General features: G+C 42.7%; 1 protein-coding gene across 1 annotated transcript in view; it reads left to right on the forward strand.

The window, feature by feature from the left end:
• The first annotated feature begins 3,446 nt into the window (after nucleotides 1–3,446).
• Nucleotides 3,447–25,222, forward strand: part of ep300b (EP300 lysine acetyltransferase b) — a 37,346-nt gene continuing 15,570 nt past the window's right edge. The window contains exons 1-18 of the mRNA XM_028599108.1: nucleotides 3,447–5,583; nucleotides 7,615–8,225; nucleotides 9,478–9,654; nucleotides 12,721–13,024; nucleotides 13,480–13,593; nucleotides 13,870–14,103; nucleotides 14,666–14,771; nucleotides 14,894–15,022; nucleotides 15,580–15,697; nucleotides 15,811–15,994; nucleotides 16,157–16,234; nucleotides 17,108–17,187; nucleotides 17,545–17,697; nucleotides 18,270–18,662; nucleotides 18,819–19,094; nucleotides 19,751–19,990; nucleotides 20,185–20,380; nucleotides 22,836–22,954. Coding sequence (XP_028454909.1) covers nucleotides 5,490–5,583; nucleotides 7,615–8,225; nucleotides 9,478–9,654; nucleotides 12,721–13,024; nucleotides 13,480–13,593; nucleotides 13,870–14,103; nucleotides 14,666–14,771; nucleotides 14,894–15,022; nucleotides 15,580–15,697; nucleotides 15,811–15,994; nucleotides 16,157–16,234; nucleotides 17,108–17,187; nucleotides 17,545–17,697; nucleotides 18,270–18,662; nucleotides 18,819–19,094; nucleotides 19,751–19,990; nucleotides 20,185–20,380; nucleotides 22,836–22,954 — 3,606 coding nt within the window. The 5' untranslated portion in view covers nucleotides 3,447–5,489. The remainder of the gene's footprint in view (nucleotides 5,584–7,614; nucleotides 8,226–9,477; nucleotides 9,655–12,720; nucleotides 13,025–13,479; nucleotides 13,594–13,869; nucleotides 14,104–14,665; nucleotides 14,772–14,893; nucleotides 15,023–15,579; nucleotides 15,698–15,810; nucleotides 15,995–16,156; nucleotides 16,235–17,107; nucleotides 17,188–17,544; nucleotides 17,698–18,269; nucleotides 18,663–18,818; nucleotides 19,095–19,750; nucleotides 19,991–20,184; nucleotides 20,381–22,835; nucleotides 22,955–25,222) is intronic.

Genomic DNA, 25,222 nt, shown 5'->3' on the forward strand with positions numbered 1-25,222 from the left:
TTCCCGATACCGATTCCGATACCTGAACTTGCGTATCGGCCGATACCGAGTACCAATCCGATACCAGAGTGTCATATATTTCATTATGTTTTAACAATATGATTTCTATCTTTGTTGTCAGTCTGGCTCAGGTTAAACTCTTTGTGAAACATGAACAAACACAAACAATGAATGCCCCAGAACTTTCTTTTATTCTCCAGTTTGACAGTCAGTTATAACGGAAAAAGAACATAAATAAACTACTTTAATGAAGATTTTCTTTAGGGCTTTATTACGTGGTATCGGATCGGTGCATAAACTCCAGTACTTCCCGATACCAATACCAGCGTTTTAGGCAGTATCAGAGCCGATACCGATACTGGTATCGGTATCGGAACATCTCTATCACACACACACACACACACACACTACAATTACCACAATTTTCCCCACTCATCGTGTCTCTTTCTATCAGAGAGAGAGAGAAAGGATTGCTTTTGTGGCTGGCGCACAGAAATATGCGTCCGGCATGAATGGCCAGGCGTGCGATCAGGCACGTATGCTTTGCGGGACGCTTACGCGCTCGGTGTGTTTTCACTGTTCTAGGGGTTACGGTGTGGCTTTGGAGCGTATACTGCGCTGTAACTGCCGTATTTCTCCTCAAAGAGGTAATTGCAAATCAGGGCTACAGCGGCTACAGCAAAACCACATGGAGACGGATCTTGATAATATATAACACATTCATCTAGTGTTATCATGGTGCTATCAGCGGGTGAAATCTGACGCTGAACTATAAATAAAAACCTAGGAACAACAGTTAACCTCCTGCATCAAGTATATATTCAGTTGAAGACCCATTGGTTAGATCCAACAACCATGGAAGCGTTTTCATTCTTAAAATCGATTTGCTCCACATCATCTTTTTCTTTTCAGAGTTGCCACTATTATGGCACACCAGGATATAATGGTTTGTTTGTTTGTTCTTTCTCTCACTCAAAAAAAACTTTTTTAAGCCTACGTGCCCACACTTAATTTGTCTCCTACACAAATAGCATAATTATTTGCCAGCTCATGCTGCAGTTCAAAAGCTCAAAACACCATTGGACATTCACTCACTGAACTGCAGGAAGGTGAGGAATGACCACATTATGTCAAATCAACAGACCACCATGTACACCATGCACACCAGTGATGAATAAAGATGAACCTGTCTTAAATAGCTGCTCCTGACAAACCTGGAATGATGGCAAAGATGGTAATGATTACACCAATGCACTCAAATGGCTTAAAAAGTGTACACTGAAAAGAGTTTGTGTGTGTGCTGTTGTGTCTTTTCAGCAGAGAGAAAAATGTGATCTATTTTAAAGAAAATTGTGTTTATATGTATTAAAAAGATGAGATCCCTCATTGTATATGTAAATACATACCGTTTATTTCCTTTTTGCTGACAAAACAAGGGAAATGGAATCATGTTAAAGAATTTAGGCTAGTATTTGGAGTCCAATTTGATGAAAATGAGTGAATGGCCTATAGTAGCCTTGGACTAAACTCTGTAACTTAACCCCAGGACGATGCCATTTGGTTTGTGGTGCTCAAAGTCCCGTAAGGTTTTTGGAAAAATGAAAACTTTAACATTAGAATGACACTGTAACCCACAATATTTCACAGACATTGTCGTGACAGTCTTCATTGAGAATTTAGCCTACTCCACACAGACGCAAGAAAATGTTCAAAGTCTGAAGATTGTTGAATTCTAACACCACAACCACTGAAAATACTTGTTTCTGATTTACTTCCACAGTCGGTACATTATTTTTGTTTTCTTTAAGTATCATGGCTCTTACCACGGCTGGATTAACCTGCTAGCAGGCCTGCTGTCCCTCCATCTCTGTGCATTGGTAATCCAGTCTAGCCTCACCAACCCCCCAAATAAAACTGGGCCCAGCCATTTCCAGCAAACAAGATCAGACTAATGTACTGCTTGACACATGAACTCTGAAGTCAAAGTGAATATTTTTGAAGGTGTTGGGGTCCTCGTGATAAAGGTGTTTTTTTGTTGTATGTCACATTATTTGCAATATTGGGTGTTGAAATGACTACGTCATACTTGGCACTGTGCTATCAGACAATTGATTACAGTTATTCTCGCCTCAGTTGCTTTGGCACAGCCCTTTTTAATGAAAAGTTTTTTTTAAAAGGTGAAGTTCTTAAATCCATAGCTAATTCTGTCATAAGTGTATGCATTTCTTATTGTTTTCACATAGAATACAAATGTTAAGTATGTTTAATCTTCAACTGACCCAGTGATGCATTGAGATGATTCTTGGTGACTGAAATGGATTACACTGATGTTCTAATGGTTTGCACCTGATTTACAGGATGTGTAGAGTTTGACACTAGAAGGCTGTTTTCACATTTATCAGCTAAAGGGGGAAAGTATCTCCGGTCTCACCTTAAACCCCAGTTTAAGATGTGTACTTTGAACATGACTGTGACATCACAAATACTCTGGAAGCTAATCGTGATTCAATATGAAACTTACTCAAATGGAAACTTGAAGCACTCAAAGCACACGAGTTAAATGTTTTTAATGAGTGATGAATAAATAGTGTTGAATAGATAATGACAGTGGTGGAACGCAGCTAAGTGCATTAATGCTACTTAAGTATAAATTTGGGGTATTTGTACTTCACTTTGCTATTTCGGTGTACTTCTACGCCACTACAATTTATAATTAAATATTGTACTTTTTACTCCACTAAAATTATTTTACAGTTACTAGTTAGTTTATAGAGTCATATTTTACAGCTAAATGTGAGTTTATAAGACTTAAGTGGTAATAACAAAAATATTCCACTGCAAGAAAAGGTCCTGTAACAATGTAACTTAAGTAAAAGTATTATTAGCAAGGTGTACTTATAATATAAATCATAAAAGTACTCATTTTAGAATTGCTCCTTTCACAGTGTTACATTGTTGTTATTAACACATGGACAGGTAAACACCTATCGGTCTAATTTGTATACTGTTGAGCAGTTTAAATTATAACAAATAATTATGTTGCAATAACTGATGAGGTTTTTTAAATGCAAAATCATAATCTGCTTATTAACCAGTAGCTATAGCTGTCAGATAAATATAGTGGAGGAAAAGTATATGTCCCACTAAAATATAGTGTGTATGTGTGTCAAGTAGCATAAAATGCAAAGTACAAGTACCTTAAAATTGTACTTTTGTACAGTAAATGTAGTCCGTTGCTTTCCACCACTGATTGTTAATGTTATTACTACTAGTTGGCTGAGGAAGAGAAACATGGAGCGCCACTGTCCCCTGCAGATTGATTGCCGACAGGCCACGGAACTGGTTTCCGGACAATCCCGAACACCTACGAAGACGACCGCCCCGCTTCTTCCCTTCCCTCCCACCCTCCCTCCTCCCCTTCACGCCTAATGTTGCTGTACCTCCAACCCTCCCCCCTGTATCAGAGGAGTAGAAACAACAAGCGCCATTTTGTTTAGCGGACAGACCGTCAGAAACGGGAGGAGATAACCGAGAGAAGGAGCGATTCCGGCAACCGACGGCAGCTACACACCGGGAACCACCGGAGGAAGAAAGAGTGGCGAAATCCTCTCCGTGTTATCAAGACCGAGAAAGCACCGGCGAAAAGATACGACGTCAGTGGAGAGGAAACCGAATCGGTGATATATGTATGCGTGAGAAGGAAATACTCCGAAAATCCAAGGAAGGGGGTGTTTTGCGGAGCGGAGACAGAGGTGGAGAGGCGGAAGAGGGCTATATGTATTATCATAACGAGGAAAAACCTGCGAAAAAGGGAAAACATCAACATGAAAAATCAGTATGTGTCCCTCGCGGAGGAAGGAAAGAGTCCGCATAGACAATTATATAAATAAATTGCTGCCGGGCAGAAGGGAAAGGTGGAAAGAAAGACGGGTTTAAAGAGAAGGGTAAAATTGCCAGGATCAACACGAAGGGGGGCATTCTCCATCACAAAGAGTCAATGAGAGGATTTTGTCAGCCCAAAATATTGTAGGGGGGGTGTCAACATTAGTGTGCCGATCTGAAATAAATAGCCATAATTTCTTAGCGACCTAACGTCATTTTTTTTGGTATCACATTTTTGCCTGTCGCCTTCGCTGTGCTCCGGTTTTTGGTTAACATCTTTTTTTCTCTCTCTCTCTCTCTTTTTACTTGCATGGCAAAGACAACCTATACGCAGAAAATTACAGGTATATTTTTTGAAATATGTATCATTCTTTTCATTTTCTGAGATTTAAAGTGCTTGGACCAAGCGAAAACCGGAGGAGGAACCTCTTGTGGAGCACAAGATAAGTAACCCCACAGATAGTCCTCTGCAAAATAAAACTAATTGGATCAATCTGACTGACCACTGATTGGCAATTAGCGCTGTGATTGCCCTCGAGAACTGTACTGTCCAAGAAATAAAGTCTGCATTAGAATCGATTGCACAAGAGCAGGGATTTTTGACAAGATTTTCTATTTTCAACCTTTGCCATCCCCGCTGCCTGCAATAGGCACAATCGCGCTAAAGGGTTGCAACAACCAAATGTGCAATATACGAGTCCGTTTTTTTTCTCTGACCCAGTGCCTTGCATGGTCAAACACTAAGTGCACATTTTAGTCAGCATGCACATGCAAAATAAAAGTCATGCATGGGTATATACATTCGCAATATATTTCCCTTTTATCTGAGTGACTGCAAGTGTGAGACTCCGGTGTTTTCATCTTTCTGCAGGACTGTTATACTATTTATTCAGTTACTGTTAAGCCAATGCAAGTTTTTTTTTTTCTTCTTCTCAGTATTGCACTTGAGAGTACCACTTACGCTTTAATTGTATTTGAGAACTACTGCTGGTGGTGTCACACACCGGTTGACTGCCTTTTTGGTCTGGAAACGTGAAGGAATCAGCGGCAGCAGTGAGATGTGTGGTCAGGTGAGAGAAATGGTAAATGCAATTGAGGATCTGAAAACTGTTGCATGAGAGAACGGCCTCCGCAAGTTAACACAGGGATACTCCTGGTTTGTATTTTTGGGTCGTAATTATCATTTCCGAGACTCTCCACTGGGCCGTTTCAGACCTGAAATACAGGATTTCTCCGCCGACTATGGCGGACAGGACTGAGTGCAGCACGGAGGACGGATCTTGGGACATTTTTTGTGTCGCAGAAGAGGCTACATGAGGTTGTCAGAGGGCCGCACGCTTGCCTTTTTTGCCGACTCCACCTTCCCACCTCCTCCTGTTCAAATCTGTGAAGAAACAAAATCTCCGACAGGGGAGGGGGACTGATATCTGCAGAGAGGAATAAACTGTGAGGGAAAGAGTTCAACATTGCTCTCTTCTCCCCTACCGTCCCCCAAGCGGTGGGGGAACGATCAGAAGCGTTTCTTAAAGGGATAAGGAGACGCAAATAAAGGAAATACGTTTGCCCTCCGTGGATCTACAGCATTTTTTTTTTAATTCGTCAAAAATATGGCCGATAATGTCCTGGAGTCCGGCCCGCCTTCAGCCAAGAGGCCCAAGCTGTCCTCTCCAGCTCTCTCGGTGTCTGCCAGTGATGGAAATGGTAAATATATTTTGCATGCATTACTTAGCTGGAGATAAAACAAACTAGCTTTGGCTGTCGGTGTATTAATTACTGGTCAGTCTTGGAGGTCCCTGTAGAGTTGCACAGCAACTTTGTTGATCTGACACAGCTGCTCCATAACTAATGCTTTTAAACATTGATGTACTTGTAACTTTATTAAAAAGGGATAGTCTGAGATTTTGTATTGCTAAAGAGTAAACGTGATGTAGTGCTGGCGGCAGGAGCAACTTTCCTGCAGGGATGTTTTGATGTTAGCCTCAACAGGCTAACCATAAGAGCCACCTCTCTAAACAATGGAAGAGTCGAGTCACCCCACTTTGCTTCAAGTTATCGTGCTACTTTAAAAGTTAACTAATTAAAAGGACAAGACCACATACACATTAAACAACCGGCTTTTATACTCCGTAAACGTACAGACAAAGTACCGTTTCCTTGCTTCAGGAGAAAGTAACGGGAACAGAGCAAGCTAGCTAACTAACTAGCTAGCTAACGTTAGGCAGATAACCACCAGCTCAGCTGAGCTCGTTAGCTGGCTAGCAAATAAATAAGTGATTGTTAACTTACTAAACCTTGTTGGGCACAGAAGCAACCTTTTTCCTGTGGGTACTAACCCTTTCCGTAGTCGCAGTATAAACGTTTGGGGGTCATGAATTTGGTGTGCTTCACGTGTTGTTTTTTAGTGAACTATTGTTGTACCAGCTAGCTATTGTTCGACACTTCATTAAAGTTGCGCAAAGCATTGTTGCCCAACTGAAGATGTAGCTGTATGTCAATTTTGACGGTGTTGCGGCGTTTAAATTAAAGGGCAAAATCGTCCGCTCTCTCTGAAACATCTTCTTTCATATATTTTGTTCAAAGGCTTTTAGTTTCTCAATTGTGCTACCGACGAAGCACATTCTTGTTCCCCCCCTCCATTGTTTGACTCTGCACGGTGACACCGCGCTGCACTTTACTTTTTTCAAAGGGATTCAACTCTTATCCCAAGCTGGTCCCTTTTAATGCTTTTCACATTGATTGTGAATAAAACTTATATTGCTAACGAATTAATTTATATTGAGCTAGAAGCTATGAGCTCTTGGCATCACCTCTACTGCTCTAACGAGACATACAGAACCATAATGATTTAGTTAATAGTTGAATATGTTTTTGCACTAAGATTTAAACTATGTATAGCTGAAAAGTATTTGTTATAACACAACTTTTAATATATACAGTATGTCAACTATACAAAGATTGGTGGCCACACCACTAGCTCTCAAGCTGTGCCAGAAAATAAGTTAATGTGAATTTCAAGCTTGATGCGTGTTTAATTTCCTACAGTATCTGGGTTCCCAATGCCATGAGTAGTCTCATGCATGATTTAAAACACTGGCACAGTATATCTATAGGGTAGCATCTATTTTTCAGGAGAATTAATAGAGATGTTGACATGGCCAGAAGCCATCATAAATAAAATCAAATGTGCAGTTTTTGTGGGGACAACTTGGTTTGTGGCCTTAAGAGTAGAGAGATTGCTGCCTTTTAGGTTTTACCTTGGATTAAAGGTCTACCCAAGGAAAAATATTGTGATTTTTATATATTTCATTATATTTGCCTCCTGTCGCAGTGGATATGACTTCTAAAACTTTTTCTGTTTCATGCTCTTGCACCACAACTGTAGATCCAATGCACACACCTACCTAGGTACTGTAGTGTTTACTCCTCTGCGGCTTCTCACCCTGACCTTACTGCATTCGTTCTCCATGTTTGGCATCCCATCAAACCACAAACTGATGCCCAGGAGAGAAATCCAGGCTGTGAGAGGCAGCTACTGCTGCACTGGCTGTCCAGCTATGGGCTCTAGATTAATGGTTGATAGTTTTCAAACTAATGTCAGCGTTGTACCACACTTAAATTAAATTTTTCTTGAAAAATTGTGGCTGAATGTACTGCAAATCCTGAATTTCTTGAGCTGTGAACCTAATCTCTATATTTGTGGGTGGTAAATTCTTTCTTTTCTTTTGTGACTAGATTTTGGTTCACTCTTTGACCTGGAACATGACCTCCCAGATGAGCTCATCAATTCCACTGACCTGGGGCTAACCAACGGAGGGGATGTTAGCCAACTCCATACCAGCCTTGGCGGACTTGGAGGAGGGCTCGGTTTGGGAGGCCAAGATGCAGCTGCAAAACACAAACAGCTGTCTGAGCTCTTGCGTGCTGGAGCACCAGCACAGCAGGGTGGCCCTACATCCAACAGCACAGCATCTGGGGCTTCCATGGGGATGATGGGGAGTGTCACAGTCTCCCCTGGTGGACCACAAGGCATGCCCCCCCAGGGCCAGCAGCAGCAGCAACCTGGTTTAATGCAGCAGGTTGGGATGGTTGGTGGGGTTGCAGCGATGAGTCGGGCAGCTGCAATGATGGGTGTCCAGAAGGGCAACACTGGACAGCAGCAGCAAGGCCTGATGGGTGGGCAGGTGATGAATGGCTCGCCAAGAATGGGTTACCCCGGCAGTGCAGGCATGGGTAACAACAGTAATCTGTTGGCGGAAACCCTACAGCAGCAGCAAGGCAGTCAGCAAATGGGACCCGGGGGTCAGGCAGGGATGAGACCACAGCAACCCGGAGCACTAAACAAGGTAAGCGCACTCAACCCAGCAGGGCCAGGCATGGCAGATACTCTGAAAAGGCTGCAGTTGTCTGCCAGAAATTGACATCACAGTAGCAACTATTTTATAGCAAATTATCAATTGTGGTAAGCTGCAAATTTTAACTGAGGCTAAGATGTTCTAAATTCCAGCCAAACAAAGTGTGATTTTGATGCTCTGTTGAATCCAACACCTGCATGTAGTTCCCTTCAACTATAAAATACTCTCATTCTTTTACATGTTGTGGCAAAGTTCAAAGTGATGTTTACGGTATATTGCTAGTGCAAGGCATTATATTAAGGACAACATTTACACAAAAACTTGAATTTGGTCAATATGTCATATCACAGCCACTGGACAAGTGGGAAGATGTATATAAAAGTGTGTGTGTGGTGAAAATGTGATTGGATTTCTTGTTCAGTAAAGTATTTCAAAAAGAAAGATTTGTGGTAATTTCACCCTGTAAGCTACTTTCACTTGAGCTAGTTTCGAGTAAACGGTATTTTCAGACCTGAGTGACGCTGCAGACTGTAGTAGACCTGTAGTAGTAGTTGGTCACGTGAGAGGGCTGAAGACATGTTCTCCAGAGCAGATGCAGGAGAAAGTGTGGTTATGTGTTTGACTCACAGCTACATCGCTTTTCGCTCTGTGGTATTAATGGTTAACCTCTTTGCTCGTCAATTTGCCAAAGGACAGTTTTAATTGAAGGTGTGAAGACCGTACTGCACTTTAATCGTTAGCGTAACTAGCAGCATAACTCTCATTTCCTTACCACTGTGGTGGTGCAACAGCAAATACAGGATTTTTATTTAGATTTAGTAATGTCCTGAAGTTAAAATATGCATAAGTGAAGTGTATGTCTTCACGTTCAATGCAGAGCAAATTGTGCAGTTTAAGCAGTTATTTTCTCAGATGTAGGGATGAACGGTTTCGTTAGACTCAGTTAAAAGTCACAAAGCAACAATTAACAAATTATTTGACATATTTGCTGTGCAAAGTAGTTTGGTACATATGTAGTTCTTGAAGTCATGTAAGAATTGTAATACCTCCCATATTTCTTCCTTTAATGTTTGAACATCTGTTGACTGGCTGCTTAAATCATGAGTTTTATAATGAAAAGTATTTTAATTGATTTCTAAACGATTTTGTCTCCATACATCTCTCCTCCCTCTTCTCTCATCCTACCTCTTTTCCTTCTCCTCTTTCTCATTTCCTTTTTTTGCCCCCTCACACTGCTCTCCAGATGAATATGATGGCCAATGCGGGCCCCTATGGTGGTCCGTACGGCCAGTCTGGCCAGGGGCTGCCAGGAGCAGGGCCGGGCCCACAGCTCCAGAATAAGGCAGGCCTGCCCAACAATATGGCCAACCAGTTTAACATGGACAAGAAGGCCCCACCGGGTCAAGGCATGCCTGGGATGGTAAGCTTTATTTTTGTTCAGAATAGGTGGATATACTGTACAGTAAGCTTGTGTATTTTAACTGAACTCTCTCAGATGGTCTAAAGTAGAGCATCATTCCTTTTACCTCATCACTGGAACCAGAACACTGTTTAACTTTTGGTGTAGCATATTATGTTCAGACCTGTTGTAGGATATGAACTTTTGAATTTGAGTGTGGCCATTTTGCCTTCAGACGTGATTTGACGACAAGTCATTCAACCAAGTTTGTTTCGAGCATAACCCCGCTTTGAGGGCCACAGGTTACAAGACGTAAACACTGCAGAAAAACTTAAAAAAAAATGGCATGGTCCCAGGGCATTATTGAAAGACGCTGTCCAGGTTAACCTGTTGCACCCACCTATCTTTATCACCAACTGTATAATATTCTATCCTAATCCATGACTCTCGTGTCCCCTTGATCACCTCCCATCTAAGTAATGTACCACTTTGTGTTTGATTTTGTATTAGTATTTAAGTTAATGTCAAACCTTTCCCCCTCTCTTTCTGGTACTGTATGACTCTGCAATGACAGTGTTAACCACTGTAGTCATCCCGTAATGCCACCACTGATAGATAGATAGATAGATAGATAGATAGCTAGCTAGCTAGCTATAGAGAGAGCGAGCGAGCATCTTTGGTGCGTTGTTAATGCTAATGATTAAATCTGAGGAGAGCGGACCTACTCTTGAACAGATGGCATTTATCAAGTTGAAACAAGTGATTGATGACAAGTGTGTATGTGTGCAGTTAAGAGTTTGGTGAATCAGAGGTAAAACACCTAGCCTGAGAAGCTAGACCAACATCAAGATGTTGGGTCTGGGAACTCACCGTTGATGGATTTCAATCCGAGGGGCGGGATAAATGGTTGTCTTTCAAATTCCCTCTGCACGCAATAGGATAGCGCTGCAACCAACCAGAGCAACGAAGAAGGTAGCGAAGCTAGTCGATAGATTTAACTTTTGCTGTATCCGGTCGGCAAAACTCTGAACACATTTTCCTTTTTTAAGAATGATTTCAGTGCCGTTCTTTTCTCAAAGAAAAGCTGAACTCTAATAGCCGAGACACACACACACCAGACAGCCGACCGTGGACAGAAAAGCCAGTCGGAATGATCAGTCGGGTCCCCGAGGTCCAAAAACTGCCTCGGGACACACTGAGGCGGCACCGACTTGAGAAACGTAATACGTCTCTATAGCAGCAGGCGGCGCTGCTCTGTATTGTTGCCCAAGAAATGAAAACCGGCAGCTGATTGGACGAACGCGTCACATGGGTTTGTTTTCTCTGGAAATTCAAAGCCAGACTGTCATGGCGGACGTTCAGAATCCGATCTCATATTGGACTAAAATCGTTCACTGAAACGTGTTTCTGAAAACATTTTAAGCGAGAAATAGTCCGTGCAGTTGCTGAATCTGTTTTCATTTCAGCTCAACAAAGGTCAGTTTAGAAGATTTTCGTCAGGGTTTGAGAGACTCTAGTCACCTCATCCCGCTGGTCATTTCCCGGTGAGTCCCGACGGCCCTGCCGGCGACTGAACATGTCAGGTCGGCCAAAATGAACGCCGACAGCCCCCCAGACGGACGACGGCACGGCTCACGCCGAACAGACTCGAGTCGCCGACCTCGCCAGACTGCCCAACGGCCGATTATCGGCTTGGGGTGTCTCGGGCTTAAGTCTTCTAGAAGACCGCTGTTCCCAGCAGCCATAAGCCCGCCCACCGACTCTGTACACGATGTGATTGGCCCGACCAGAGTTTGGTTTTTCCAGCTCGCAAGCCAACGGAGAGCTGCTAGACCCCCCCCCCACGGCTGCAAATTAAATTTGCTGCCGCTAGGGTGCGTCTAGATTTCTAGGCTATAAAACACCTGCATTTTAGAATAAAGAATTTATTTATTTTTTTTACTTATTTTTTTTTTATAAAAGAACAGCTATTTTCTAGGTTGGTCTATTCCATCCTATTTTCTTGTCTCCAATTAGGAGTGTATGGAAAATGCAGGGGTATGTAGCTACATACCAGTTTTGCTTTGACAGATAAATCTGGAATTGACAGTGAGAAATTAGTAACTGGTAGCTAAATTATCTGCAAATTATCTTACAGATGTCGTAGACAAACTCTAGTCTCAAAGGGGAAGCAGCCCAGGCTCAGTCCTCAGGGGAATAGGAGAATGATCATTGACGTGGTTGACTTGGATGGGATTTTAATGAAGAAGTAGCTCAAATTACCATTACAATAATCTTCCCTACTGCAGAGAAATTAACCCGTTTTTGAAGTAAGATTAACCAAAAGCCCCAGAACTTCTGTCAGATTGCAGTGATTCACTTTAGGTTATTAACTTCTCGGTAAATTCACATACAGTTCACAGACTTGGAACAAAATGTTCTCTAAAATGTTTCCCTGTTTGTTTACAGATTCAAACTCTTATGTATCAGTTTCTGTTTCTCTTGTGTCCCTCGTCATGTGCAACGTCTCAAATGCCAGTGATTAAAATTGGAGAGAGTCTGAATTATTGCAGATTGGTGTATATTAGTGCTGCAAAATTAATCACAATTTTATCGAAATCGCAATATGAACTAGTGCAATATCCAAATTGCATGGGTGCGCAATATTTGTTAAAGGCAAAATGTGTCAAACCATTCTCAAATAAGGTATTGTGGTGCTGCAGAGACGTCCCAGCCTACAAATCGTATCCTACAGACTAAAGAATGTTTTTGTTTTTTTTGTTTTGTACAGATCCTCGCAAATAAATCACACTTATTATTTTTCAATGAGAATAATGATACAAAAATGATCATTCCCTCCAATAGCATGAATCGTATTGCAATATCAGTCAAAATAATCGCAATTAGTTATTTATAATATCGTGCAGCCCTATGCTAGACTACAAAGTCTTGGAAAGATTAATCATTGAATTGATTATTGTGTTGCTGAGCTGTTACCAAATTGGTTATTGCAAGTGTTTCCATAACACCTGATCATTGCAGTCTTGTAAATACTCGTAACACTCGTCGATGCTCTCTCTCTCGCTCTCTCTCTCTTTTTGTCTCAAGGCCTCTCAGCAGCAGCAGCCCGGAGCAGTTGGTGGCGTATCCGTCAGCGGAGCAGCGACAGTGGGAGGCGCCCAGGTTGGGCTTAATGCCGTAGGGGCGGGTCCCGGCACAGCGCCCCCTACCGCAGACCCCGAGAAACGGAAGCTGATTCAACAGCAACTGGTCCTCTTGCTCCACGCGCACAAGTGCCAGCGGAGGGAGCAGGCCAACGGGGAAGTGCGGCAGTGCAACCTGCCCCACTGCCGCACCATGAAAAACGTGCTCAACCACATGACTCATTGCCAGGCTGGCAAGTCCTGCCAGGGTGAGTCAGTTGAATTATACTGATCGCTGGTTTTATTGTGTGTAGTCTATATCATAAACACCAGGCAGTGTTTAAAGTTATGTATATGCAGTTCATTTTTTTGGTCTTTGTTTTGCTTGTTCTAGTATGTTTATATCTCACTTTGTTTACCTTTTTATCATTATGAGTTATTCTCTTTTTAGCTGGCTGTTCAACTGTATTCTTTCCGTCTCATCTGGATGTAGTTTTATTGTACTGAATGACTCATACAATAACTTTGTTAGTCTCTGGCTTCTGTCCCCTTTGACTCCTCTGACAGTTTTCCCCTTTTCTCGCATCCTTTTCTCATCTCATTTTTCATCTCCCTCCTTCACTCTGTCACAATTTCTCATTTCACTTGTTCTCCCTCTCCTCTCTTCTCTCATTTTCCTTCCCTTTCCTTAAACGTATCTCCATTTCTGTCTCTTCTCCCCCAGTGGCACACTGTGCCTCATCCAGACAGATCATCTCTCATTGGAAGAATTGCACACGACATGACTGTCCTGTATGCCTGCCACTGAAAAATGCTGGAGACAAGAGGAATCAGCAGTGTGAGTGTTTGTCTCTCTGTGTGTGTGTGTGTGTGTGTGTGTGTGTGTGTGTGTGTGTGTGTGTGTGTGTGTGTGTGTGTGTGTCTCTGAGCAGTGTACATGCTCATGGCTCTTATCATTGAATTATTTCACATTTTCTACCATAAATGATTGAGAATCTTGTTACTACAGTAAACTTCTTGATAGTCAGCTTGAATCCACAAATACTCATCCTCTGTTCCCTCTCCTTCTCCCATCAACCCCTCCCTCCCCCTCTCCATTTCGTTCTGTTGACAGCACTTGTTAACAGTGCAGGAGTGGGTTTGGTGAACGCTTTAGGTTCAGGGGTGCCTGGTGGACAGTCCAACACTCCAAACCTAAACCCTCCCAACCAGATTGACCCCAGCTCCATAGAGAGGGCCTACGCTGCGCTAGGCCTCACTTACCAGGGCAACCAGATACTACAGCAAGCCAACATGCCAAACCAGGGACTGCAGGGGCAGCCTGGGATGAGGACTCTAAACGCCATGGGTTAGTTTGTAATGCCATAATGCATATCACAAATTATTTGGTAACCTACTAGGACTATCACTGATCATAGATGTGCATTCCTGACCTTGCTGAAAGCATGTGTGATTAAATAATTTCAAATTAGAGACCATCTTGCGATAGGATCACACTAGCCACGACTGCAAGGGCGTAACGTGTGGGTGTGTGTGTGGGTGGGGGACCACATCCATTTTCAAACTCAGCCTTCATTTAGATGTCAACTACTGTAAAGTTTTGTGACTGCATCCTGCACTGTTGCGCCGATATCGCGGTGACACAATATGGCTTCAGACATATAAAAGCTTAACAAAATACTCAAAACTACCTCTGCTGTAGTTCCTGCAACAGTAGATATCTTCCTCACCACATTTTGCATTGATGACACACACACAAATACACAAGCAGGCTCTCAAAACAATACCTATAATGATAACCATAACAGACGCTTCTGAGATTACAGCAATTTCATTGTTTATTATGTTTATTTCCCAATTAAACTCATACCCTTCAAACTATATAACTACTACTCTATAACTCGTTCCAGGTGGAAACTCTATGGGAGTGAATGGTGGAGTTGGGGTGCAATCCCCCAACCAGCAGTCCAGCCTACTGCCAAACGCCTTGTTGCATAGCAGCATGAATGCACAGAGGTAGGACTCCTTTTCATTGGTCGGGCTGCTGTCTTATAACTGACTTTAAGAAAGTCAAAATTAGTTATTTATTGAATGAAGTCTCACTCCTTCCTTCCCCTCTTGTCTGTTATTTTCCCCAGTTTGATGAACGATGGTGTGGGGAACTTGGGCTCAATGCCCACGGCAACTCCTCCTTCTGCTGCAGGGATGAGGAAGTCCTGGCATGAAGACATCACGCAGGACCTCCGCAACCACCTTGTCCACAAGCTGTGAGTCTGCTGTGTCTTGCAAGTGCCCCCAAGAAATCTCACTATGGCAGGGAGATAAAAGAAATAAACTAATTGGATTATATTAACTTTAACAATTACTTTGTTGTCATTGCACAGAGTACAGGTACTGAGACGAGTTGTAGTATAGCATCTAAACAGAAGTGCAGAAAGCAGTTATTTGCAGAGTAATGTACATATGTATATACGGAATAAAATATATAATAAATGGAATGTGGATTAAACAATAAGTGGTATGAATACATACAGTATGAGCTCTGTTAACAGTATGACGTGTGCAGTAGTTACAGCAGGCAGTGCAGATATAAGTACAAATATATGTAGTGCAGGTATAATTATAAGAAATGCTAATCGTGATAAATTATTTACAGAATTAACAGCTAGGTAAAGGTATGATATCAGATCGATCCAATATGTAGTGTAGACAGACAGTGGTATCAGAATTTATTTTCATCACTGGGTGCCATTTGGGTGCCTCTTTCCTTCCTCAAGTTAATTGTATCTGTGTGTCCTTCTTGTTTGTGCATGTGTGAGAGTAGTGTGCAGGCAATCTTCCCCACTCCTGATCCGGCCGCCCTGAAGGATCGGCGGATGGAAAATCTAGTGGCTTACGCTCGGAAAGTAGAGGGGGACATGTACGAGTCGGCCAATAGTAGGGTAAGAAACCAACACAAGCAGAGTGTAAAGTATTGTGGTATGACCATTTATTTTATGCACTGGTGCGATGTATCCTGTAACATCCACTCTCCCTCGTGACGCATCCGTTCTAGGCGGAGTACTACCATCTGCTGGCAGAGAAGATCTACAAGATCCAAAAGGAGCTGGAGGAAAAGAGAAGGACACGACTCCAGAAGCAAGGCATGATGCCCGGCCAACCTGGCATAGCCTCCCCAGGCCTCCCGCAGGTGCCTCCCAGCATGGGACAGCCGCCCATGGCCCCTGGTCAACCCCCGAGTAAGTAGACCTACTGTTTATTTTTTTTTTTTTTTTTTTTTTTAAACCTTACTCACACACTTCTATGTGTACGTATAGACACATGACAACTGTGGTTTTACTGGTGTTCAGTGGTCCTGAAGACCAGATCTATGATTCCTGTAACTCTTATCACCCTGTCAGATGGTCCTCACCCTGATCCGTCCATGGTCCGACCAGCTGGACCCAATCAGATGGTCAACCGGATGCAGAACCCACCAGGTACGTGTCTAACTAGTGTAAATGACATTATTACAAAGGCAGCCAGGTTTACAGAAATGTATGTTAAATAATTGGCCCAGATCCAAGGTTAATTCAAATGAGAATTATTAATAGTGTATCCGAATGCCTATGGGTTGCAGAAGAGTAGGCTTATAAGCAGTCGTAGTTAATAAATATGAGTAAATATTTATTTCTCACTTTATAGCGGTATCTAGCCGTGCAGATAGTTTTGCTTTAATTTGTTTTTGAGATATCTGCGGATTTCTGCTGCCACACCAATACAACAGAGGTGAATGGAACTTTGTTTTGTGGGCTTTCACAGCTTTGAAAAGGGTAGAGGTTGATGACAAGTGTTTGATCAAACTCAATCACAATATTTAGGGTAAAAGTAAATCCTGTCTGACTGGCTTTTTTTTGTCTGCCAACATTACTGTATGCAGTTGCATTTTACAAAGTCACCTAACTTTACTTAAATCAAACCTTTTTCATTCTGCTGTGTCAAATTCAAAATGCTACCAAACTTTACTCCTCAGACACTATAGTGTCATGATTATCTGTTCAGCAGCCTTGCTGGTTTTCTCCAGTAAGTTGGTAAGTTTACTGATAAAGAAACCAGACATGCAGTGGGTCAGACTGACCCTTCACGGGAGTACAAAGTACATCCTGTTATGCTTATACACGGAATTGTCACTGAATTCCTCTAGATCATTGCCAATCCAATATTGCATATTTTCCCCCCACGTTCAAACCGTAGTTTGACTCGGGGACTTTCGAATAAAAAGTGACAGCCCTAGCGTGAACACACTAGGGGTGTTTGTGTTCTCCTTACCTCTGATTTTGACGTGCCTCATTTCTGTCCTCCTTCACTTCTAGGAATGAACCAGTTTGGTCAGATGGGGATGCAGTCGATGGGTCAGAGGTCTCCTCTTCCTCTTAATGCTCCCATGAACCAGGTTGGCATCACTGTCACCATCTCTTACGCAGATTTATTTGTATATATATTTAATGCTTAGAAATCACAGATGAATGTTTTTCCAAAATTGATACTCAGCCCTCCTAAAGGTTAGGACAATGTTGTTTTTATAACCTAAGCACTGTGTATCTCAGCTGTGATTGGTGTAGAGGAGGGTACACGAAAGGCAAAGAAACGATCACCAGAACTACAGTTATATTCAAGTTTGCATAAAAAAATAATCTAAAGGCCATGCAACAGTAAATTTGATACTTGCATACTTTTTTGACATCTTTTATATGACTGTTGGCTGAAATTATGCCTTATTCAACACTTCACACACCTCTCTAATTTCCAGATGGGTATGGGGGCAACGAGGATGGGTCAGCCAAATGCTACACAGTTACAGAACCAGTACCTCCCTCCAGGCCAGTTTCCTGGGTCCAGTCCTGGACTTGGTTCTGGTCCTGTTGGCATGAACCAGCCAGGAGCACAGACTGCTGTGCCACAGGTAAGGGTTACGTGACAGAGTGTCAGCAGCTTGTAACACAAAGATGAGTTTGATTGCAAAGGGTAACTATTTTTTGCAAAAGCAGACAAAAAAAAATTCCAACATATCTTTTAGTTGGCGGTTGGAAACCTGCTGAATGAATGCAAATGAGGACTAATATAGGCATCAACTCTCAGAGCAGCTTTGTGGGAATTGATGGATAGTGACGAATACTGTATAATTAACTAAACTCTCTTCTGGCACATAATTCATGACCACTGTGAGAGATGGATTGCATTTCTTTATTGGCTCTATCTGGAATAAGACTAATTTTAAGACTAATTATTTATGTTTTTGGCAGTCTTCCCAATTTAACTAATTCACTGTATAGGTTTCAAAGAGACTGATTGGAAATAAAGTTGTTGAGTTGAGACTCAGGTTCTTGTTCAGTTCTAGAGTTGTGTACCTGGTAAAACCCTTTGCTATAATGAGTCAGACCCGTGTTGTTGTTCACTGTTTCTCTTATACTCTGAAGATCCATCCACAGTTTCTGTATATACAGATTTCTAACCTCTGTGTCCTCTGGTCTGTAGCAGAACCAGATGTCAACGCCACCTTCGCTCCCAGTCAGCAGCCCTGCAGCACAGTCTGCCTCTTCTGCTCCAGGCTCAGCAGCCCCTGTAGGCTCCATGGGGTCTGGTAGTGGCAGTAGAGCTGGGCCCCCGCCCAACATGCCTCCATCCTCCACCCCCACCCAGCCTAACTCATACCCTCACTGCCCACCCATCCGAACAAACTCCCCCTCACCGGCACGCAGCTTAACGCCTCAACCGCATCAAACACCCCCCACGTTACCTCGCTCTCAGACCCCACAGCCACAGACTCCCGGCACACCCCAGCTGCCCTCTCCACAGCACCCCCAGCAACAACATCCGCAACAACAGCAGCTACAGCAGCAGCAGCAACAACAACAACAACAACAACAGCAGCAACTACAGCAACAACAACAGCAGCAGCAGCAGCAGCAACAACAACAACAGCAGCTACAGCAGCAGCAGCAACAACAACAGCAACAACAACAACAGCAGCAGCAGCAGCAGCAACTACAGCAGCAACAACATCAGCAACAACAACATCAACAGCTACAGCAACAACAACATCAACAGCTACAGCAACAGCAACTACAGCAGCAGCAGCAGCAGCAACAGCAGCAGCAGCAGCAGCAGCAACAACAACAGCAGCTACAGCAACAACACGCTTCACAGCAGCCATCGGGGCAGGCGGTGAACTCTGAAAAGGCCAATCAGATTCCACAGCAGACTCTTGGGGGTGGGGCTTCCTCAGGCCCCCAAGTAGGTCAAGCTTCTTCGGTGCCTACCCAGAATGCCCAAGTGCCATTGCAGCAGCCGCAGACCCCAGTGAGTAGATCACCCTGCTTTCACTACTTTGCACACTCGTCTTTTGTTTTCCCAACACAGACGAGTAGCTTGGGGTCCTTTTATTATTGGGGTCCCATTATACTTGCATGCATATCTAGTTGTTCTCTAACTTACTCTTAAGCCCGTTTTATGGTTCTGCAAAAGCTCCACGCAGAGCTTTCGCCGTAGCCTACGTAAGTGGTGTGATGTTTATACTTGTGTGGGGAGTGGGTGATGGAGCGAGAGAGAAGTGAGGGAGTGACAGCGATTAACTTCGGAGTGAGTACCGACTCTAGAGTCCTAGTGAGAGAAACAAAGTGTCTCCCCTGTGCTTTCTGACCACGGTGGGAAATCTTAACCCTCTCCTTGATTTCATGTTGTTTATGGAGAAAGAGAACCAGGAAAGTAGTTAATTTTTCAAGAGGTGCACGTAAGGCTACGGCGTAGAGTCGGAGGGGTTTGATTCTACGAATTCGAGTTCGATTTTTATATAAAAAAGGTTTAGGTTTTACAAATGAATGGATGGGCTTTAAACTACTTCCCTTTATTTTGACAATACACTTTTTTTCTTTCACAAAACAGTGGTTTAAAGGTGTACTTTCTTGGATTCTAACTTGCCATTTCTAAACCTCACTATCGTTTTTTTTTTGCCGCAGCTATCCATAAAGCCTTCTCTGACTGGTGATGGTCAGGTGTCCTCCCCCGGCTCGGTCAGCAGCAGTGCAGATACCAACTCCCAGCTCACCCAGGTGGACGGCCCTGCTCCCAGCCAGGAAGATGTCAAAATGGAGGTGAAGAAGGAGGAGGAGGACGATGAAGGGGCTGACACCGAAGGAGAGGGCAAGGGGAAGATGGGCAAGGGTCAGCATGATGTGAAAACAGAGGAGAAACCAGAGGTAAGATTGTCCTACTGACGCACACATACTGACACTCTTATGTGGATGTCTGAAAATCCTGTAAAAGTCTTGAAATGTCTAAAAATTGGGAACTAGATTCAGGACTTATCGGTTTTGATTTGAGGTGTTAAATGCAGATGTAATAGAATCGGATGGATAAGGAATACCTTTGGACACTTGAATCTTCCTCTCAGATAAAGAAAGAGAAGCCGTCAGGAGATGGGTGTAAAGGCGAGCCCATGGATACATCTTCATTCTCCGCGTCATCGTCGGTAGCAACGGGTGAAGACAAGAAGCCGGAGGTGAAGAAAGAGCCCAAAGAGGAAGAGGAGGGGTCAGGGTCAACAGCCAACAGCAGCTCTCCAGCTAGCGCTCAGAGCAAGAAGAAAAGTAAGTTTGGTTAACTTCAGTCTGTCGTTAAAATTTACAGCTACCTGCACATTAGTCTCGCATTGCCAGACCTATCTCCACAGGGCTGCAAAGTAAGGTCTGGCTCCTCCTTAGTAAATACTGTAACGTTAAAGGGGTGATAGAATTGATTATATAGGGTATTTTACACTGTTCCTTAAGGTCTCCTAATGGGGTATGTAACATTGGTTGGGCTGAAAATTGCCCGAATGCTATTTTATTAGGCCCTTAACTACCCTGTGAATATGGCTCTATTTGAAACAAGCTTTTCTTCCAAATATGGTATGCTCATGAATATTCAGAATGAGCTACGCGCTGATTGGTTTGAGCAAACTACATAGAAACACATGGGAGACTCTACAGCAGGTCACATTGCAAAGTTATACATTGTTTGTCGGGCTATTACATTATTAAATTCACTTCTGAGACTTTTTTAAGCGAGAAATCAACTATATAAAGCTCAAATATGGGACGTTTTACGAAAATGTATGGCTTATTGCAAATTTGGTAAGACTGGTGGTGTGTGTCGGAGTTCAGCTGCCGGTGCTGCCTTGGGTTGCTGCCTTGCTGCACGGCCTGCCTTCCTTTACACACCCATCTGAGCTCGATTGAGCTCCGTTACGGCTTGCAGCCCACAGCACTCCATACCCGCGAGAAGTCACCGTTTTGGGGTGAATGGACCAAACGCTGCTGCACCGACAGAGCTCCAGGGCCTGCAGCTCCCCTCTTCCTGCTAGCTAAATGGCCCGTGTGTGAGAGTGATAGCGCGGTCAGCGAGCTTGTTACACCAGCAATCTCTTACAACAGTTCCAGTTAATCTTGGCTGGCTGTCAGCATAACTAGCTATATTTAGAGTTTGAATTTTGTCACGCCACTTATACAACATATCTCTAAAGGTCTTATAAAGCTAACAACGGTTTCTGATTTCAAGTTAATGAATTTTTGTGAAGATTAGGGGTTTCGTTATCTGACTGTCCCTTCAATCCTAGCTATGTGTGGCTAGCTACAAATCACAGATAGTTAGCTTCATTTGTGGCGTAATTTCTGTATATTTACAGTTTGAATTCCATCACGCCACTTACATAAGATCTCCCTAAAGGTCTTATAAAGCTAACAACGATGTCCGATTTCAAGTTAATGATTTTTTGTGAACAGTGGGGGTTTCGTTAGCTATAACTGTCCCTTCAATCCTAGCTATGTGTAGCTACAAATCAGGGATGGTTAGCTTCATTTTTGGCGTAATTCCCGTATATTTACAGTTTGAATTTCATCACGCCACTTATACAACATCTCCCTAAATGTCTTATAATGCTAACAACGGTGTCCGATTTCAAGTTAATGAATATTTGTGAATTTCAGAGGAATTCTAGGAGGAGCTAGCTCTCATTGATAGAGCTCCATCCAGCCGTAGGCTCTATCAATGAGACTCGCGGACAAGCAGCGTTTATTTCCCCAATCGTATGTTTAAATAACTCAACACATTATAATTACACACATTAAAAGATTAACTGGAACCTGCGGTAACAGATTGCTGGTGCAACAAGCTCGCTGACCGTGCTCTCACTCACACACACCTTAAATGTAAATGTTGGGGCGTGACTGTTCTCTTAAGGTTCTGGATTTTGAGATGCTTGCGTAAGCAACTAGCTTTGTTGAGATTCGTTTCAAAATATGAGATTTTCATAGTCAAGGGGTGTCAGTGGGACTTTAAGCTTCTATTTATGTCCTATTTACCCACCAAACTCTCGTTATTCAACTATGACAGGGTAAAATCGGTTTTGCATTCTATCACCCCTTTAAACATATTCTCTGTAAATCTTTACAATTATTCCCCGAAAGAACCAAGCAAGTCTGCCTTGTTGCACGACTCAAATTTTCTTCAAAACCTTTAGCTTGCTAGCTCGAAGTTTGTTGTTGTTTCCCGTTTTGCAAGGCAAGGGTCATCCGCCTCAGATGTTCCGGCGATTATCCGGTAAATCGTTGATGCAGGCTACCTGCACATTAGTGGGTAGAGTGGCCAAAAGCCTGTATGCATTATTATGCATACAGCCAGCCATCCAAATGCAGCAGAGAGGAGAGGCCTCTTTGCAACTTCTTATCCCTTTCCCTTGCATCTCTAAATCCGTCACGGTGGCTCAGTGGTTAGCACTGTCGCCTCACAGCAAGTAGGCACTGCTGTTCGATCCCAGGTCTGGTTTCTTCGCCGACTTTGCATTTTCCCCCCGACCAAAAACATGGATGTTATTGCTCCCGCCAGTGCCCAGTGATCAAAAGGCACTGGCGGTAAAGACTGGAGTTAGTCCTAGGGCGCTTGCGGCTGCCCACTGCTCCTATGTCGGCGAATAGGATGTGTTTTCTGTGAATGACAATAAAGGCACCTTTTTCAACTTTTAAATCTCTTTTGTTTTCTTGTTTTTCCTCCCTCCATCTTTCCCAGTCTTTAAGCCGGAGGAGCTGCGTCAGGCTCTAATGCCCACCCTGGAAGCTTTGTACCGGCAGGACCCTGAGTCCCTTCCTTTCCGTCAGCCGGTGGACCCCCAGTTACTGGGAATACCCGTACGTATTCGAACTAGTAACAAAACTAACCTGGTAAGGGACTGCACTGGCTGCCATTTTGCTTCAACTCCTCTGAAAACGTAGCTTTTTTCTTTTTTTTTTTTTTCCTTTTTCATCTTCAATATTTTTTTCTCCTTTTTATCATAGTTGTCATATTTTCTGAATTTATTTTAGATCTTCTTCCAGTTTCTTTAATCTTTTAGTTGATTTTTCTCCCATAGCATGTCTGAAGTTAAGAAAATGAGATTTGTGTGTGTGTTTTTGTACGTACGTGTGTGTGTGAGTGAGTGTATTTTCTTTTTTTAAACTTCTTGTCATTTGTAAATCTAAGCAATGACTCTTATGAACATTTGTCTTTACTTTGATGGAACTGTAGTGAAGGGCAAAAAGTAAACGATACATGTTAATCAGATATTAAATATTTAAAGTTATTACAAATTCTCATTGAAATTTAGGTTTTTGTGCGGACAGCTGTTGATGTACTTTTAATTGATTTGTGATTTGACCCCCCCCCCCACCCCCCTTAAAGGAACATGCCGACTTATTGGGACTTTATCTTATTCACCGTATCGCCCAGAGTTAGATAAGTCCATACATACCCTTCTCATCTCCGTGCGTGTTGTAGCTCTGTCTGACGCCCCCACCGCTAGCCTAGCTTAGCACAGATCCTGGAGGTAACCGGCTCCATCTAGCCTACTGCTCCCAATAAGTGACAAAATAACACCAACATGTTCCTATTTACATGTTGTGATTTGTATAGTCACATCGTGTACAAATAACAAGGTGACTATGCTTTTACTATCTAGTAATTGTTGACTCCGTTCCCAGTATGTATTTGGTTAGAAGATGGCTGTGTCTCATGTGACCTTGTTATTTGTACACGCTGTGACTATACAAAACACAACATGTAAATAGGAAAATGTTGGCATTATTTTGTCACTTATTGGGAGCAGTAGGCCAGTTGGAACCGGTTACCTCCAGGATCTGTGCTAGGCTTAGCTAGCGCTGAGGGCGTCAGAGGGGGGTATGTATGGACTTGTCTAACTCTGGGGGTTACTGTGAATAAGCTAAAGTCCCAATAAGTCGGCGTGTTCCTTTTTTAAATATAAATTAAAAAACAGTTACAATATTACGTGACCCAAGCAGCCATCAGAGTATTATGCTTAATTAATGAATAGCTGTTTGTCTTTCATAGCACTCCAAACACAATAATGGAGACATGTCATCACTATGTATTTTAATGAGCAAAGTCCCAAGGCAGGACATAATTTGCTTCAAGCTCCAACAACCGTTCATGAGCCAATTGCTTTCATTTATCACTTTAATTTGTTTGACTTTTGACATCAAGTTTTAGGTTTTAAATTTGAATCATGATTTTTGTAGTTTTCATCCCAGTGTTCCATTGCTAGCTTTCTAGTTCAGTTCCTCACCAGTAGTAGTGTGTCGGTGTTCAGGTTGGCGGTTTGTGTAGAGGTGGGACAATACCTTTTGACCTCATTGCATCGAAATTAGGGGAAAAGAGTACTTGATTCAGTATCAGACTTTCAAGACTCAGTATGTACTTACATACAGGTAAAAAATTGTTGTTGTATTGAAAACAGAGTGACAGTGTCCGCCCCCACTGCCTCATGCAATATGAAGCTTATTAAATGCCATTTTAGTGCCGTGATGAGCGAGCACCAGGCTATTGGCTCACCTCTCAACAGTAGCCTCCACAAGTGATGCAACTTTTCCACTGTTGTGTATTATATAACACCATTTTCAGATAAACATTCAACGACTTGTTGAAAATGTAAGTTACTCACAAACGGTAGGATTTCTAAACCCTGCAGTGTCGTGATATACATTTGGCTGTAGGTTGACATTGTAATATGCATCACTTGTTTGTTCATGTGAGTGCTTCCATTCAGAGACGAGGGTCTGTTTCTTAACTGTTGTTGCCATGGTGACACAGAGATGGACCCTGCTCTCACACGTCCTCAAATTTGTTTAATTATTTTTTTTTTTGGTTGAATCTCCAAAGCCTTTCTTTTTCTCGCCCTCTTCTCCGCTTCTTTCTCAAATAGTGTTTTAAGCTAAGATACACATTTATTGAGCCCCAGCAGGGAAATTCTGTTATTGCAGCAGGACAACAGAAACATGGATAAATACAGATAAGTATAGAAAGTAACTGATATAAATACTGAAAGGGAACTAAAATAGAAAAGAATAAAAAACTTTTCAAGAGCTTTTGGAGACAGATGACACGATAAAATTAGTGATGCTGTA

Source organism: Perca flavescens, chromosome 15 (assembly GCF_004354835.1).
Source record: "Perca flavescens isolate YP-PL-M2 chromosome 15, PFLA_1.0, whole genome shotgun sequence".
In the NCBI taxonomy this organism is placed as follows: Eukaryota; Metazoa; Chordata; class Actinopteri; order Perciformes; family Percidae; genus Perca; species Perca flavescens.